At 34.1% G+C, this 16,418-nt stretch overlaps 1 protein-coding gene across 1 annotated transcript in view; it reads right to left on the reverse strand.

Annotated features, from left to right (window-relative positions):
• UBA6 (ubiquitin like modifier activating enzyme 6) overlaps positions 1–16,418 on the reverse strand; it is a gene marked incomplete at its 5' end in the record, with an annotated part of 55,743 nt that overhangs the window by 20,173 nt on the left and 19,152 nt on the right. The window contains 9 exons of the mRNA XM_080909766.1: positions 21–202; positions 1,056–1,133; positions 2,275–2,355; positions 3,294–3,372; positions 5,083–5,150; positions 6,442–6,585; positions 14,663–14,729; positions 15,250–15,326; positions 16,250–16,312. Coding sequence (XP_080765892.1) covers positions 21–202; positions 1,056–1,133; positions 2,275–2,355; positions 3,294–3,372; positions 5,083–5,150; positions 6,442–6,585; positions 14,663–14,729; positions 15,250–15,326; positions 16,250–16,312 — 839 coding nt within the window. The remainder of the gene's footprint in view (positions 1–20; positions 203–1,055; positions 1,134–2,274; positions 2,356–3,293; positions 3,373–5,082; positions 5,151–6,441; positions 6,586–14,662; positions 14,730–15,249; positions 15,327–16,249; positions 16,313–16,418) is intronic.

A 16,418-nucleotide genomic window follows, 5' to 3' on the forward strand; every position in this document is an offset into this window, starting at 1 on the left:
CTTGAATTTCAAGAACATACCTGTCTACGTATCTCCTGGCTTCCACATTATCTAGTGCTGTAATAATGATATCTTGCTTAGTGTAAAATTCATCACTGTATATACTCTCAGTGGCTGGACAAACTTTGTTCAGATGTGCATCTATTTTTAATTGAGGATTTATTTTCAGAGTTGCTTCAGCAGCAGTATAGCTTTTAGGTTTCTAAACAAGTAACAATAAAAACAGAACGAATAAATGTTAAACAGAAGATAGACTATGACTGAATTTACACAGTCTAATCATCTGGAATATGTGGTGACAGACAAGTAACGAAACAAGCTCAAATAACTCATGTGTCAACAAACAAGTCTTTGTGTTCATCTACAGATACTACAGTGAATCGTTGTAGTAAGACATTTGAGTTCACAGAGGCTGTTTCCACATCCTTGTATTTATGTAAGAGGATGCCAGGTTAACGATGACAAATACTGTAGTCACTTCTGGTTCATAACATGCTTACATTTCCTAATGTCGACAATGAGTTGACAATACAAGGGAAAAATTTAAACTAAAAGCACATTTTTAAAATTAACAATTTTTTCTTTTCTGTTTTTTACTGCAGTTTTACCCTGTAATTATGACTAATGTTCACTGTGTAGACCAGGCTGGCCCGGAACTCAAGAGATCCACCTAACTCTGTTTCTTTTCCTGATTTAAATATTTTGGTTTGAGATGACTAAATAGTCTTTTACAATAAAAGGGGATGTTAAAATTGGTACAGAAATTTTAAATACTATCCCTTACCTGTTTTATAGCAAAAGAAAAAAAAAAAACGTTGTTAAACCTCCAATCAGAGAACTTGCTTATGGAAACATATTTCTGTGATTACAAAATGAAAAGTCTACTCATGTTTCACGATTCAAAATAATAACATCCAAAAACCAATTTAAGTGTTCATGAAGAATCATTTTTTTGTTCATTTTGTTCTTTCCAAAGAATACTTTACTTTTAAGAATCTAACAATAGGATTATCCAGCAACCATTATCTGTTTAGGATATGAAAACAGTGGCAAACCTGTATGTGACGAGGACGAAACAGGAACTGTCTGTTTAGGTTGGATTTTTCTATCAAGTCAGGATCTGTAACTGTTACCTTGCAGCAGAGGAGAACAAAACAAATGAGTTTGTTTTGCATTTCTCACTATGACCAAAACAATACTTCCAAACCATTTTTACTATTAATAGTCATTTAAAAAAATTACAAATGGTTACCAGTAATATACTATCACTGTTAAATTTTTTTTAAATTCCAACTAATGTTTAGTGCATGAGCATAGCAAACAACACAAATGATTTAAGCTCATTAGAAATTTAAAAATTCTTTATTTGGATATTAAAAATCTCACTACCATCTTTTAGACCTACAAAATTAATTACTCACAAAAGAGCTATCTCTTCTAAGCTTTTGACATTTTTTCTTCTAAAAGTTATTTATCATTTCCTCATTATTGTGTGTATGTGTGGAGGAAAAATGTGCTCACAGCATGAGTATGAAAGTCAAACAGTAACTTTGTGAAAAGTCCTTTCTCTCCTTCCATGGGTGTGTTCTGGGGCTCAAGCTAAATCAGGTTTAATGGCAAGTGCCTTTACCTGACAAGCCATCTTACTAGCCCAATATTTACTTTTAATCTTAAGTAATTTTCAAAGAATGTTGTCATGTTTCAATTTGACAGAAACACCAACTAATGTTGAATCTATAAACTACTAGGTGGTTGAGTATTTTTATACAGCCAACTAGCTGTCATATAGGCCCAAAATAATTACCCTTTAAAAAAAGTATAGAGCCCAATTCTAGAAGGTGAAAGAAAACTACGCAGCAGGTAAAATAATCTGCAGAACTGAAAATGCATGTAGCATTAAGCTAGAAGTTTAGAGACCGGCCTCGGTACTCTGCTGCTCTGTGCCGGCTCCAGTTTCAGGTGCTGACTGGTGTTCACACTCATTTTATTTTAGTAATGTTCCTTGTGTATGTGTCTACACTTTTGTAGACTTTTATATTAGAGATTCTTTTTCTCTCTAACTCTCTCTCTCTCTTTGCAGGGGTGGGTGGGTGGTTAACAGTCTTACTTTCATCTGAAAGAACTGCAGGGATGGGAATGGAGAAGAGCTCGAAGAGAAGAAGGTCCTCAGTGTAATGGTGTACCAGTAAAACAGGCTAGTATAGTCAGACATCGTTTTTAGAAGGGCAACAGGAGAAGTATAAACGTTTAAGCCTCAAATGACTTGTTTCTTACCATTCCTTTCTCTCTGCCTGTACCAACACCCAGTAATGCAAAATTTTTTAACATTTCACAGCCTATGGCGCCACATCCTACCTATTGAAGAAAGAGTACAAATGTCAGACAAGACTATAATTTTTAATGAATTTAATTTCATTCTATTTTTTTTTCAAATGGTGTAACACTAACTAGAGTTTTTAAAAAATGATTTATGATTTGCTTGTGGTGAATTTTACTTTTTACAAGTTTCATATGCCTTTTAAGTGTCTCAATTAAAGAAAAAAGTATAAAACAAATAAGAAAGCTATAGTATTTATAATTTCTTTAAATAAAAAACATTTGAAGAATCCTTACAAAAGCTAAATGCAGAACTCATTTCTTATAGACAAAAGAAAATAATAACAGAAGAAAAAAACCAAAAATCCAAAAAACAACCCAAGCCCAGAACTAGGTAACATGAAAAAGTCTTTACTTTTAGACATTTGTCAGTCTATCTGAAAGACAGAAGTATGTTTAAGACAAGTCTACCAAAAATTTTAAGTAAAACAGATATTTGAAGCTTAAATTACAAAAGGTTCTCTCTGTATGACAAAAAAAATCTCAGAAGAAATTGCTAATCTTTAAATTATTACTTCACAAAAAATTACTAAAACTAAGTAGTATTTTTTAAGACTAGCCAACATTTATACCTTTGTGAAAATTTTTTCTCTAAATATACTAAAATATTTAAAAAAGAATAATTTACTCATTTCCTAATGTAGTGATTTTAAAAATTTTTAAAAAGATTTTTAAAGTACTTTTAGAAAGGCATTTAATATTGAAGCTGTTACATTCATGTTTTATTTTGAAATGAATAAATTCTTCATATCCTGAATGGGCTAACTTTTATGTAAAAGTCCCAGGAAGTAAGTATTTTAAGCTCTGGAGATTATGATTTATCAATTATTCATTTAGAATAAGTTGACTGTAAAAATTAACTTGACATCCAACAACATTTGAACATATTCCTTATTCCCCTTCTTACTGACACTTACTAAGAAGATATTCAAATTCTGTAGCTTCTGACACAATGTATCTCCAATGCAGGCACGTAATGCATCATATCTATCTCCTCTGAAGAAATAGTTACCAAGAAAACAGAAAGATATAAAGACACTTGATTATTGTTAGTAACAACTTAATATTGTACTTTAAAACAGAATATACTTTAGCGTTTTCTACAGTCCTTCCTACTCATAAACAAAGAAATATGACTAATGACTGCTAAGAGTGAGAACTGGGTTCCAAAGATGAACCCTTGAATTGGTTATCTAATATAAAGTAGACAGTCCTGGAATCAAACAAACACATGTCACACTAACTAAACTCAGCAGACTGTTTATATATTTATGCATATATACAAACAAAATACTAAAAAGAAAAAAAAAGGCCAACAATTCAGAGGGAGCTGGGAAAGGCGGGAAGGGTTGAAGAGAGAACAAGAAAGGAGGAACTGGTATAATTTTATTTTAATTAAACAGTTTTTAAAATAAAAAACTTTCTTTCAGTTCGTGAGATGAACTATATTCCTTGAAAGAGAAAAGACCCTACCAATATCGCAGTGACATTAATGAAGATGACTTTAGGTTGTAACAGCTCAGGGATCCGTTCCAAGTTCATCAGTGTACAGATATCTGAGTCTTTGAAGGAGAGAGTCCTCTCCTAGGTCACCATGTTTTATCCAATACCCATGTGCATAAACTTATGACACTGTGAGAGTAAGTTTTACAGGCTGAGTTACCAAAGAAAGAAATTAACAAATTCTTTCTCCTTTGTAATTTTATGGTTAGATTATGTCTTCTTTTTAACAGTTCATTTCTTAATTTAGCTGGGTTTAGTTGCTTTTCGTAGTGTTGAGCACAGGTCTGGTTTCTGTTGCCCAGGTTAGTCTCCCACTCTTTCCCACTCCTGCTTCACTCTTTGCCTATCAACCATGCCTGGCCTCAGCATAGAAGTGTTTTACATTTTCTTAGATTAAGAACAATCACTTTTTCATGTAAAGACTGCATCTACATTCTTCTCTTATGTTTATATCTCCAGCATCACTACTAGTGCCTCTGAAGAACACTGCTAAGTAACAATCATAAAGTCTTTTGTCCATGTTTCTTTGATACATACAGAGAGAGCTTCTAAAGGATTGATGGACAGACAGAAGTACGACCCACCCCAGGGAGGACAGCATGTGATGTTATCCCTCTACACCCAAGTATATGTAACTTAAATTTATCAATAGCTTATTTATGTACTTTTCCGTTTTGTACTTTTTGATATTTTACATGTAACTAAAATCTCAGAAAGTTAAAGAGAGACTACTGCATTAAAAAAAAACTATAAAGATCATAGTATTTTTAAAAAGTTCTTAGAGGAATCTATGGAAGGGATTTGGAGTTATTAATTCATTTACACTGAAGGCAGAGCTCTGGGTTACATGGTTTGCTGAGATAATGAAATCTCTAAAGTTTTAACTGATTTTGAAAAAGATTTATGGACTCAAATGGAAAGTGATTTATTTAAAAAAATCATGTATAGCAATCTTATTCATTAATATTATGGCATTTGAATGCTAATGATTCTCATGCTTATAATCTGAAATTCTGTATCACTACATATAAAGTGGTAATGAGACATGGTACTACTGTAATATTTAACCACTAGGCAAAGAAACAAGCCAAGAAGTCAAATGTCAGGAGGAAAGACATCCAAGAGAGGCACGCTTACACAAAATTGCTCAATTTCTGCTTCTTAAAGAGACAGTAAGAAAAAAACCCCAAATTTCAGCTTTACCGTGGGAGAAAGTCTTCATGCCCAGGACTGCCTAAGGATTCCACGGTATTTGCTGCTTCAAGATACAACTAAAGAGAAGATTAAAAACATAACATGTAAGATTAAGTCACATAGACAAAAAACAACCTTCAGCTTCTCTCTTATAGTTATTTAATAACATGGGAAGAAATGATGATTCAGTGTAAATTACTAGAAAAATCATGTTTATAATATATATTCTTAAAACTCTGAACCTAAAAGAACTATTAAAAGGTATTCATATCATATCGTATAATTCAGTTCATATCACTTATCCATCCTAAAGATAATTTTATTTTATTTTTTAATTTTTAGAGGAAATTTTACCTCAAAATCTGTTCTTCATAACTACAGAAAAACTTTGGAGTTCCCATGCAATTTTAGTTACATTCAAATAAACAGTATGATTAAATTGAGAATAAAGTATCTAGACTGTACCTCCAACTGAAGATACTTTATGTCATCTTTTGCCTCATGTATAATTATAAAAGATGCAGAAAGACAGTTTTAACCTTTTTAGTACAAAAAACTTTAATTAAGTAATAATTAAAGAACCCAGTTTAATACATATTTTCATTTAAGCAACTTGTTTTAAATTTGAACAAAATCAGATAATACCATTGTAATGTAACTACATTATAACAGAATTTATATTTCATATGATGTTAGTAGTTATAACTAAGCCAAATTTCACCAACTTGTATATCTATTTTTAATAATTTAGCAGAAAAATAGCATTGTATGGGTACAGTGTTATATTCAAAATCAACTTAAACAGAAAGGACTTAAACAGTATGTTGGACTTCCTGCCATTTATTTTCCTTTTTGTAACAAATACAAATGTTCTTAATTCTTGCAATGCTTACACAGCTCTCAAATTTAGACCATTCCTATATCTTTCATCTTCAGGTAATATCAGGAATGAAACCTGAATAATCTGTGATGGCAAAATTTCTACAGAACAAGGTCAAGAGCTCAGAGAGCCCCAACATGGTAACTAAGCCAAAATACTAGAGAAAAACTATAGAACAGAAAATTAGTGATTTTTATATTGTATGGTAGGAAATACATCTGAGAAAGCAACTGGGTTATATCCCAACAGACAAAATATATGCTCCTGTTAGCTTCAATTAAAGAATTAATTTTCTGAAATTCAATTACAGAATTAAGTTACTAACCTTTTCTATTTAATATATAATTATATATATATAACATGATAGTGTATGTAATACTAAATGTATTATAGAAATATATATTTATACCATGCTATAATTAACAACACACTCATTTTATGGAACATTTAACTTAAAACGTAAACAAATAGGAAAATATTGAACTAACCCACTGACACAAAGGAGAAAACTTCCCGGTCACAGCTTTTAATACTTCTTGGCTAGCAACACCCCCGACTGCAGCAGCAAGTGGGGGTAAAAAGCCTTGAGCAGTCCATGAAAGCCAGTGCACAATGTCAGAATTCACTTCAGGCTGAAACACAAACAACCACAGACAACAGTGATACTACTAGTACTCACACACAGTACCGGTGACTGTAGGGACTAAGTTATCATTATCATTAGAACCTAACTTCCAAAAAACAAACACCCAAACTACTAAATTTCCTTCGTAAATAAAAGTGTCTTAATCTCATACTAAAAAAAAAAATAATAATACCAATCTGCAAGTTACCTTAAGCAGCTTTTTTATTTGCTAGTCTCTGTTCAGTTTTGCTTTTCTGACCGTAGTTTAGATTGCCACTTAAGAGTAAGTGGTGTCAGAGAAAAAACAACTCAATACCCTCTTTTGTGCTTTTGTTTTGTTCTTTAGTTTTTTGTGGAGGCAGCCTTGGCTATCCTGAAATATACCCTATAAACCAGGCTAGCCTCAAGATCAGAAACTTAGGTACTGGGACTAAAGGCAGGTACCACCACCACCTGGCTTCCCTCTTGATTCCAACATCAAGTAAACAGCAAAATGACAAACTTGAGGGAGGAAAAGATAACAACTCCACCTGCAAGTCCTCAGCGAGGAGAAACTGCCAACCAGACTTTCTTGTGGTCTGTGTTTTTCTTCATTGTTATTTTCTGTAACAGTCTCTCCCATTTTTTTTGTCATATCCTGCTTTCTTTCTCTATCACCTCTTATTTTCAACTTAATTTTCAATACTTATACATCTTTACTCATTTACCCTAATTCCTAAAGTATTTCTTGTCTACTAGAACTAAAGGTGAAACCCCTATTTACAACTGTCTTTTTTTTTTTAATTAAATTTCTTTATCTGGTTTGCTCTTAAATTGTTACTGTCACTACCAAGGCTGCCTCTCCTTGAGCAGCTGTGAGGATTAAGAGTTCAATTAAGAGATTCCCACAAAAAGGTCATCATATAAAGCCAGGAAAAGATGTTATGTCTCAACAGGTACACAAATAATAATGCATAAATGTAAGAAACATGGACCAGCAAGAGAACCCAATACTGACCTCACAGAACATACAGTGGTACTGTAAGTAATGTAGATCAGAAATTAATGAAGTAGAAACCAAAATAACAAAACTAAGATTCTGTGAGAGGATAAAATATTAACACACTGCCAAAGTAACCAAAAGGAAGAAGGAAGAAATTCAAATAACTAAAACTAGAGATGAAAAAAAGGTGACAGACAAAGCTGAAATGCAGGAGAATGGGAATACTTATAAAAAAAATAAGTAACTAAGAAAATCTAGGGAAAAAAAGATTAACTTTTAGACATCTATGATCTAATAAAAGTGAATCAACAGGATACAAAAAATGTAAATGGGACACACAATGAGCAAACAGACTGAAGCAAAAGTTTTACTGATGAATTCTACAAGACTTTTAGAGAACCTATAACCCTGCCAAATAATAATCCATTTAAGAGCATGGAAGAACTTGGAGACCTTAGGAAAAAGTTTATGGTCGTGGATACAGCTCAGTGGTAGGTGCCTGGTTAGGATGCATAAGTCCTAGACATGATTTAATCATTGCAAAATTCTAAAAACTTTTAGAAAAAAATCGGACATAAACTATGAGAAGAAACCCAATAAATTTAGTATATGAGAATATTTGTAAAGCATGTATTTGAATAAGTCTTATAAAAGGCTATACATATGGGGCTGGAGAGATGGCTCAGTGGTTAAGAGCATCATCTGCTTTTCCAAAGGACCCAGGTTCGAGTCCTAGCACCTACATGGCAGCTTACAACTAAATGTAATTCCAATGCCAAGGGAACTGAAGATCTCACACCATTGCACATAAAATAAAGTTAAATAAATTATTTAAGAAAGTTAAAAAAAACCTGTAAGTATAGCCATAGTTAATAATTAAAAAATAATTAAAAATAAACAAAGATTTGAAAAGCTACTTTATCCAAATGAACAAATGTCACATAGGCACTAAAAAATAGGCTCAGATTTATTGTGACTTTAGTGAAATGCAGCTAAAACCTATGGGATACACTTGCAAATAATAATGTGGTTACAATCAGAAAGGAAATACAGAGTTATGAAGAGGTTGTTTCAACTGAACATTATATAGAGCTTGTAAAACAAACAAACAAACGAACAAAAAAACCCAAAACAGTACAGCTGCTTTGAAAACACATAAGGTTGGTCATAACCATGCACATCTCTAATCTCAGCACCACAGGAGGGTGACACAGGTGGGTCTGTTGAATTTGGGAATGGGATCCACATGCAGATTTTAGACAAGAGAGGGCGAGCCTATCTCAAAAAAAGCGCCAATTTCTTGTAAATCAAACACAATTTACATCTATTAAGTGAATTTGCAATGTATTTCTAGGTATTCTCACAAGAAAAATAAAAAATATTTATCACTATTAAAATGTATTATGGATCCAGGGACACAGAGAGGTCTGGACCAAACCTGGGAAAAGTGGAACCCCCCCATCCTGCCTCCCCATGCCTTTGGTTCACGGGAACAGGAACTATGCCATAGGAACTCGGTTTCCACCCAAAGGGCCCATGCGGGCGGACCAAACTTTCAGGCCATCTACCAGCTGCAACAGTGGAAATCCAGGGACACAGGCCAGGTACACAGGAGAGACGGGAAGCAATCACTGACAACAAGACCACGTATAATCACAGACAACAACATAACAAGAGGAAAGCGAAAGAATTTACCCAATAGAAATCAAGACAACCTGGCAACACCAGAACCCAGCTCTCCCATCACAGCAATCAGCAGAATGGCAAACACTCCAGAAAAAGAAGACTCAGACCGGAAATCATACCTCAAGATGATGATGGAGATCCTTAAACAAGAATAAAAGGAAAAGCATAAAGAAATAGAAGCTTTTAAAGAGGAAACAAAAACACTCAAAGAAATCAAAGAACTAGAGGAAAACAGAACAAAAGAGATGAAGGAATTGAAGAAAAAATTTAAAGTGGAAATGGAAGACCAAACCTAAGGATAATAGGAATAGAAGAGGGAGAAGAATATCAACTAAGAGGCACAGTAAATATCTTCAACAAAATTGTAGAAGGACACTTCCCTACCCTTAAGAATGAGATGACGATGAACACAACAGAAGCCTACAGAAATCCAAATAGAGTGGACCAGAAAAAAAATTCCACCCGACACATAATAGTCAAAACGCCAAGTGCCCAAAGCAAAGAACTAATACTAAAAGCAGTAAGGGAAAAAGGTCATGTGACATGTAAAAGCAGACCAATCAGATTCACACTTCTCAACAGAGACTATGAAAGCTAGAAGAGCCTGGACAGACATCATGCAGACCATAAAAGAACACAAGTGTCAGACCAAGCTGCTATACCCAAAAAAAAAAAAAAAAAAAAAAAAAAAAAAAAACAAAAAACAACTCTCAAATACCATAGATGGAGAGACCAAGATATTCCAGGACAAAACTAAATTTACACAATATCTGACCACAAACCCAGGACTACAACAAATTATAGGTAGAAAACCCAATACAAGGAGGGAAACTACAATCTACTAAAAACAAGAAAATACCTGATCAAGAAAACCAGAAGAAGAAAGACACACAGGAACAATTCTACCTCTAAAAGCAAAAATAGCAGGAAACAGCAACCACTATTCCTTAGTATTTGTTAACATAAATGGACTCAATTCCCCAATAAAAAAAGACATAGGCTATCAGACTGGATACATAAACAAAACCCAGCATTTTGCTTCATACAGGAAATTCATCTCAGAGACAAAGACAGACACTATCTCAGAGTAAAGGTTGGAAAAAAAACTTCCAAGCAAACAGCCCCAAGAAGCAAAGCTGGAGTGGCCATTCTAATATCGAATAAAGTACATTTTCAACCAAAAGTTATCAAAAAAGATAAGGAAGGATACTTTTTACTCATTACAGGGAAAATCTGTCAGGAGGAACTGTTAATCCTTAAAATATATGCTCCAAACACAAGAGCACCCATATTCATAAAAGAAACCCTACTAAAGCTCAAAAAATACATTGCACCCCACACAATAATAGTGGGAGACCTCAACGGTCACTCTTATTAATGGACAGATCATGGAAACAGAGACTGAACAAGGACGCAGTGAAACCAGCAGAGGTTATGAACCAACTGGAATTAGTAGACATCTACAGAACATTTCATCCTAAAAAAAAAGAATACACCTTCTTCTCAGCACCTCGCGGCACCTTCTCCAAAATTGACCATATAATCGGTCACAAAACAAGCCTCAATAGATATAAGAAGATTGAAATATTCCCATGAATCCTATCAGATCACCATGGTCTAAGGCTGGTCTTTAATAACAACAAAGACAACAAAAAGTCCATATACACATGGAAACTAAACAATGCTCTATTAAATAATACCAAGGTCAAAGAAGAAATAAAGAATTTTCTAGAATTTAATGAAAATGAAAACACAACATACTCAAACCTATGGGATGCAATGAAAGCAGCACTGAGAAGAAAACTCATAGCTCTGAGTGCTTCCAAAAAGAAAATGGAGAGAGCATACACTAGCATCTTGACAGCACAGTTGAAAACTCTAGAACAAAAGGAAGCAGATACACCCAAGAGGAGTAGACGGCAAGAAATAATCAAACTCAGAGCAGAAATTAACCAAATAGAAACAAAAAGAATCATCGAAAGAATCAACTAAACCAAGAGCTGGTTCTTTGAGAAAATTAACAAGATTGATAAACCCTTAGCCAGACTAACTAGAGGGCAAAGAGAGAGTATTCAAATTAACAAAATCAGAAAGGCAAGTGGAGACATAACAACTGAAACTGAGGAAATTCAAGAAATCATCAGATCCTACTACAAAAGCCTATATTCAACAAAACTGGAAAATCTGGAGAAAATGGATAAAATCCTAGACAGATACCAGATACTAAAGTTAAACCAGGACCAAGTAAACCATCTAAATAATCCTACAACACCTAAAGAAATAGAAGAAGTCATCAAAAGCCTCCCAACCAAAAAAAAAAAAAAAAAAAAAAAAAAAAAAAAAAAAACCCACAGGTCCAGATGGGTTCAGTGCAGAATTCTATCAGACATTTATTAATGACCTAATACCAACACTCTCCAAACTATTCCACAAAATAGAGTCAGATGGAACACTACCTAATTCATTTTTTGAGGCCACAATAACCCTCATTCCTAAACCACATTAAGACCCTACAAGGATATAGAACTTCAAACCCATCTCACGAACACTGATGCAAAATTACTCAACAAAATCCTTGCAAACCCAATCCAAGAACACATCAAAACGATCATTCACCATGATCAAGTAGGCTTCATCCCTGGGATGCAGGGATGGTTTAATATATGAAAATCCATCAACGCAATTCACCATATAAACAAACTCAAAAAAAAACCACATGGTCATCTCACTAGATGCTGAGAAAGCATTTGACAAAATTCAACACCCCTTCATGTTAAAAGTCTTGGAAAGAACAGGAATCCAAAACCCATACCTAAACATAATAAAAGCAATATACAGCAAACCAACAGCCAACATCAAACTTAATGGTGGGAAACTTGAAGCAATCCCACTAAAATCAGGGACTCCACAAGGCTGCCCACTCTCCCCCTACCTATTCAACATAATACTGGAAGTCCTGGCCTGAGCAATTAGACAGCAAAAGGAAATAAAAGGGATACAAATTGGAAACGAAGAAGTAAAAACATCACTGTTTGCAGATGACATGATAGTGTACGTAAGTGAACCCAAAAATCCAACTAGAGAACTCCTACAGCTGATAAACAAGTTCAGCAAAGTGGCTGGATACAAAATTAACTCAAACAAATCAGTAGTCTTCCTATACTCAAAGGACAAACATGTGGAGAAAGAAATTAGGGAAATGATACCCTTCACAATAGTCACAAACAATATGAAATACCTTGGTGTGACTCTAACTAAGCAAGTGAAGGACCTGTATGACAAGAACTTCCAATCTCTAAAGAAGGAAATCAAGGAAGATCTCAGAAAATGGAAAGATCTCCCATGCTCATGAATTGGAAGGGTCAACATTGTAAAAATGGCCATCTTACCAAAAGCAATCTACAGATTCAATGCAATCCCCATCAAAATTCCAACCCAATTCTTCATAGAGTTGGAAAGAGCAATGCGCAATTTCATCTGGAATAACAAAAGACCTAGAATAGCAAAATCCATCTTCAACAATAAGAAAACATCTGCGGGAATCACCATCCCTTACCTCAAGCTATATTACAAGGCAATTGTGCTGAAAACTGCATGGTACCGGTACAGAAATAGGCACGTGGATCAATGGAATAGAATAGAAGATCCATAAATGAGCCCTCACATATATGGTCACCTGATTTTTGACAAAGGAGCTGTAAACATTCAATGGACAAAGGATAGCCTCTTAAACAAATAGGGTTGGTCCAACTGGCACTCAGCATGCAGAAGAATGAAAATAGACCCTTTCTTATCTCCTTGTATAAAACTCAAGTGCAAGTGGATCAAAGATCTCCACATTAAACCAGGTACAGTGAAACTATTAGAAGATAAAGTAGAAAAAACCTTAGAACACATAGGCACAGGAGAAAATTTCCTGAACAGAACACCAGTGGCTCCTGCTCTAAGGTCAAATATAGACAAATGAGACTTAATGAGATTGCAAAGTTTCTGTAAGGCTAAGGACACTGTCAAGAAAATAAAATGGCAGCATACAGATTGGGAAAACATCTTTACCAACCCCACATCTGACAAAGGCCTAATATCCAAGGTATACAAAGAATTCAAGAACTTAAACACCAGAGAACCAAACAACTCTATTAAAAATGGGGTACAGAGCTAAACAGAAAGTTCTCAATTGAGGAATATCAAATGGTGGAGAAGTATCCAAGGAAGTGCTTGACATATTTAGCCATAAGGGAAATGTAAATCAAAACAACCCTGAGATTTCACCTCACACCAGTCAGATTGGCCAAGATCCAAAACTCAGATGACAACAGATGCTGGCGAGGTTGCGGAGAAAGAGGAACACGTCTCCACTTTTGGTGGGGTTGTAAACTGGTACAACCACTCTGGAAATCAGTCTGGCGGTTCCTCAGAAAATTGGACATAGTACTACCTGAAGACCCAGTTATTCCGCTTCTGGGCATATACCCCAGAGATGCTCCAACATACAACAAAGATACATGCACCACAATGTTCATAGCAGCCCTATTTATAATAGCCAGAAGCTGGAAAGAACCCAGATGTCCTTCAGTAGATGAATGGATACAAAAATTGTGGTATATTTACACAATGAGGTACTACTCAGCTATCACAAGCAATGACTTTATGAAATTCTTCAGAAAATTGATGCATCTAGAGAATATCATCCTGAGTGAGATAATTGGATACTAACCCCAGAAAGCTCTGAACACCCCAGAAACAACTCACAGATTGTGTGAAGTTCAAGAAAAAACAAAGGTCAAAATAAATAAAGAAAGAAAGAAAGAAAAAGAAAAGAAAAGAAAATGAAAAACCTTACACACCAAGAAAACTTTGAGTAATTCCCAGTTACATCCTGTTTTCCATGTACTTTATGCTCACTGTAACTAGAAAGATTTCAATGCATACTATCAAACCTTAAAAAAAAAATCAAGTACTGACAAAAAAAAGTATTCATATACTTTTATGCAAAGATGCTTTCAAAATCTGTACATTTATCTTTGTTTTTTAAAATAAAGTTGTTAAATTAAAAAAAGTTAATTCAATAGTTACTGAGTGCCCTCCAAAAAAATGTATTATTTGTAGTTTTATAATAAAACAATGCTAACAGTCATATAAAAGTGAAAGCAGAAAATAACATTGTTAAATGACACACTGTAGTAACAGCATTGTATGAATAAAACTGTTAAATTAATTTCATAACAACTTGTAAGGTGATTTCATGTAATTTTATGGATACACCAACTGAGGTAGAACAAAGCAAACGAAGGTCTTTATCAATGTCACAGAATCAGATAAGTAGTATAGTGGAGATCTAAGTGTAGGAAAATATTTATATGTAGAATATTTATGTTATAAATGTGTAGCCAACCATAATTTTATTAATATTTACCTTTTCTTCCAAGGATTCACTTATAGATATTGTTAGCTTCAACAGTTCATCTGAATCTTGCTGACACCTATCATGTGAAACAAAATTACAACTTAGTACAATGTGTTTTAATCTAACTTCAAAGTTAACTGTCTTAGCTGCCTTATGACGGACTACATTACTTCAAAATCATTGTCATCTAAGACAACATATGAGATTTAGATTTAAACATACTAGGTAAGAAACTTGCAATTTCTAACTTAGGCTAGAAAACATTACCACAGATTACCAGTTCACCAATTAGAAGATGTTCTGATTTTAAAAGCTATAGATTTTAAAGTCTTCAAATATAAAAAATTCCTGCATAGTATAATTCCATTCTTACAAATGGATTTTCCTATTTCCACCAATAAGTCACCCTATACATCATGCTTATACAGCTTAGAATATTTACTAGTATATGTTACATAAAGTAATGTAACTAGTAGTGTTAGTAATGTAATTAAAGGTTAGTTGTATTTTTTAATATGTAATTTTTGAGACATGGTTTTCATTAAACAGAGGGAGGAAGAGTGGGAGGGAGGGAGGGCGGGAGAGAGAAGCATTACCTGATATTTGGCTTACGACTGTAGTTTTCCTGAAACTGGTCCAAGGCAAGCATAGCTACATGAATCTGTAAAGGTGCCTATTTGAAACAACAACAAAATAATTGGCCAATATTTGTTAAGTACTATGGACTAGGCTAAATGTTTCTCAACTGTTATTTAATTTCACCCTCACAGTAAAGTGTAATATGATGATCACCATTAAGAAAGTTAACTGATTTGACTTCTAGACAATAAAGGTATCTTAAGAAGCATTTTCTAAATTACTAGTGTTTACTAAGTTATTCATAAGAAATCAGTTGAACACCAATAACAAACCATTTGTACACTTTTAGCCCCAGCACCCAGGAGGTGGCACTCAGAAGCAGGTAGATCTCTGATTGGAAGGTCAGCCTGGGCTATGATGATAATCTCAAAAATCTAAAACCAACCTAAAACCATACCACTCCAAAAAACATTTATACTTTTTATTAGTGTTTATAAACTGGAAACTGTTCATTTTGTATCACATTTACTGTTTAGACACATCTAGTGATATAAAGTAGAATATAATTGCTTCAGAGTCTTGTACTATAAAAAACTATGGCCAGTGAAATGGCCTGCCACCAAGCCTGATGTCCCAATTTCAACCTCTGATCTCCAATCAGATGCAACATTATCTCCTTGCTACTCACCTCTACAACCTCTTATGCCGCCTGCACTTAAATAAATAAATGTCCAATAGAACTGCATAGTTAAGAAAAATCTTACAGTAATGCCATATCTATATGTTACTAAAATTACTTAATTATCAAAGCTAGCAAATCACCAAAGCACAACTTTATTTTACTCTAACATTTTTATGGCATGAATTCTCATTTTAAATCCTTAGATTTGAACTGTAAGTACTGAGGTAAGAGTAGAACTTTAAAAACAATGATTAACCCACTGTAAGTTTTGAATCATTTACCAAATCCCATCCACCACTTGTTGCCCCTTTCAAACCTGCAAAATAAACATTTACCTCAGGCTTGCTAAAATCTGCAATAAGGCACTTTGGATGTCTTATCTGGCTCTCCAGGGGTTCCTAAAAGGGGGGGGGGGAACCAACATTATTTCATGGCACACTGAGTGATTATTTTACAAAACATTTAGGGCAATGGAAGCAAGGGATTTTTCTCCAAGGCTGTAAA

This window comes from Micromys minutus (genome assembly GCF_963924665.1).
Source record: "Micromys minutus genome assembly, chromosome: 1".
Classification (NCBI taxonomy): Eukaryota; Metazoa; Chordata; class Mammalia; order Rodentia; family Muridae; genus Micromys; species Micromys minutus.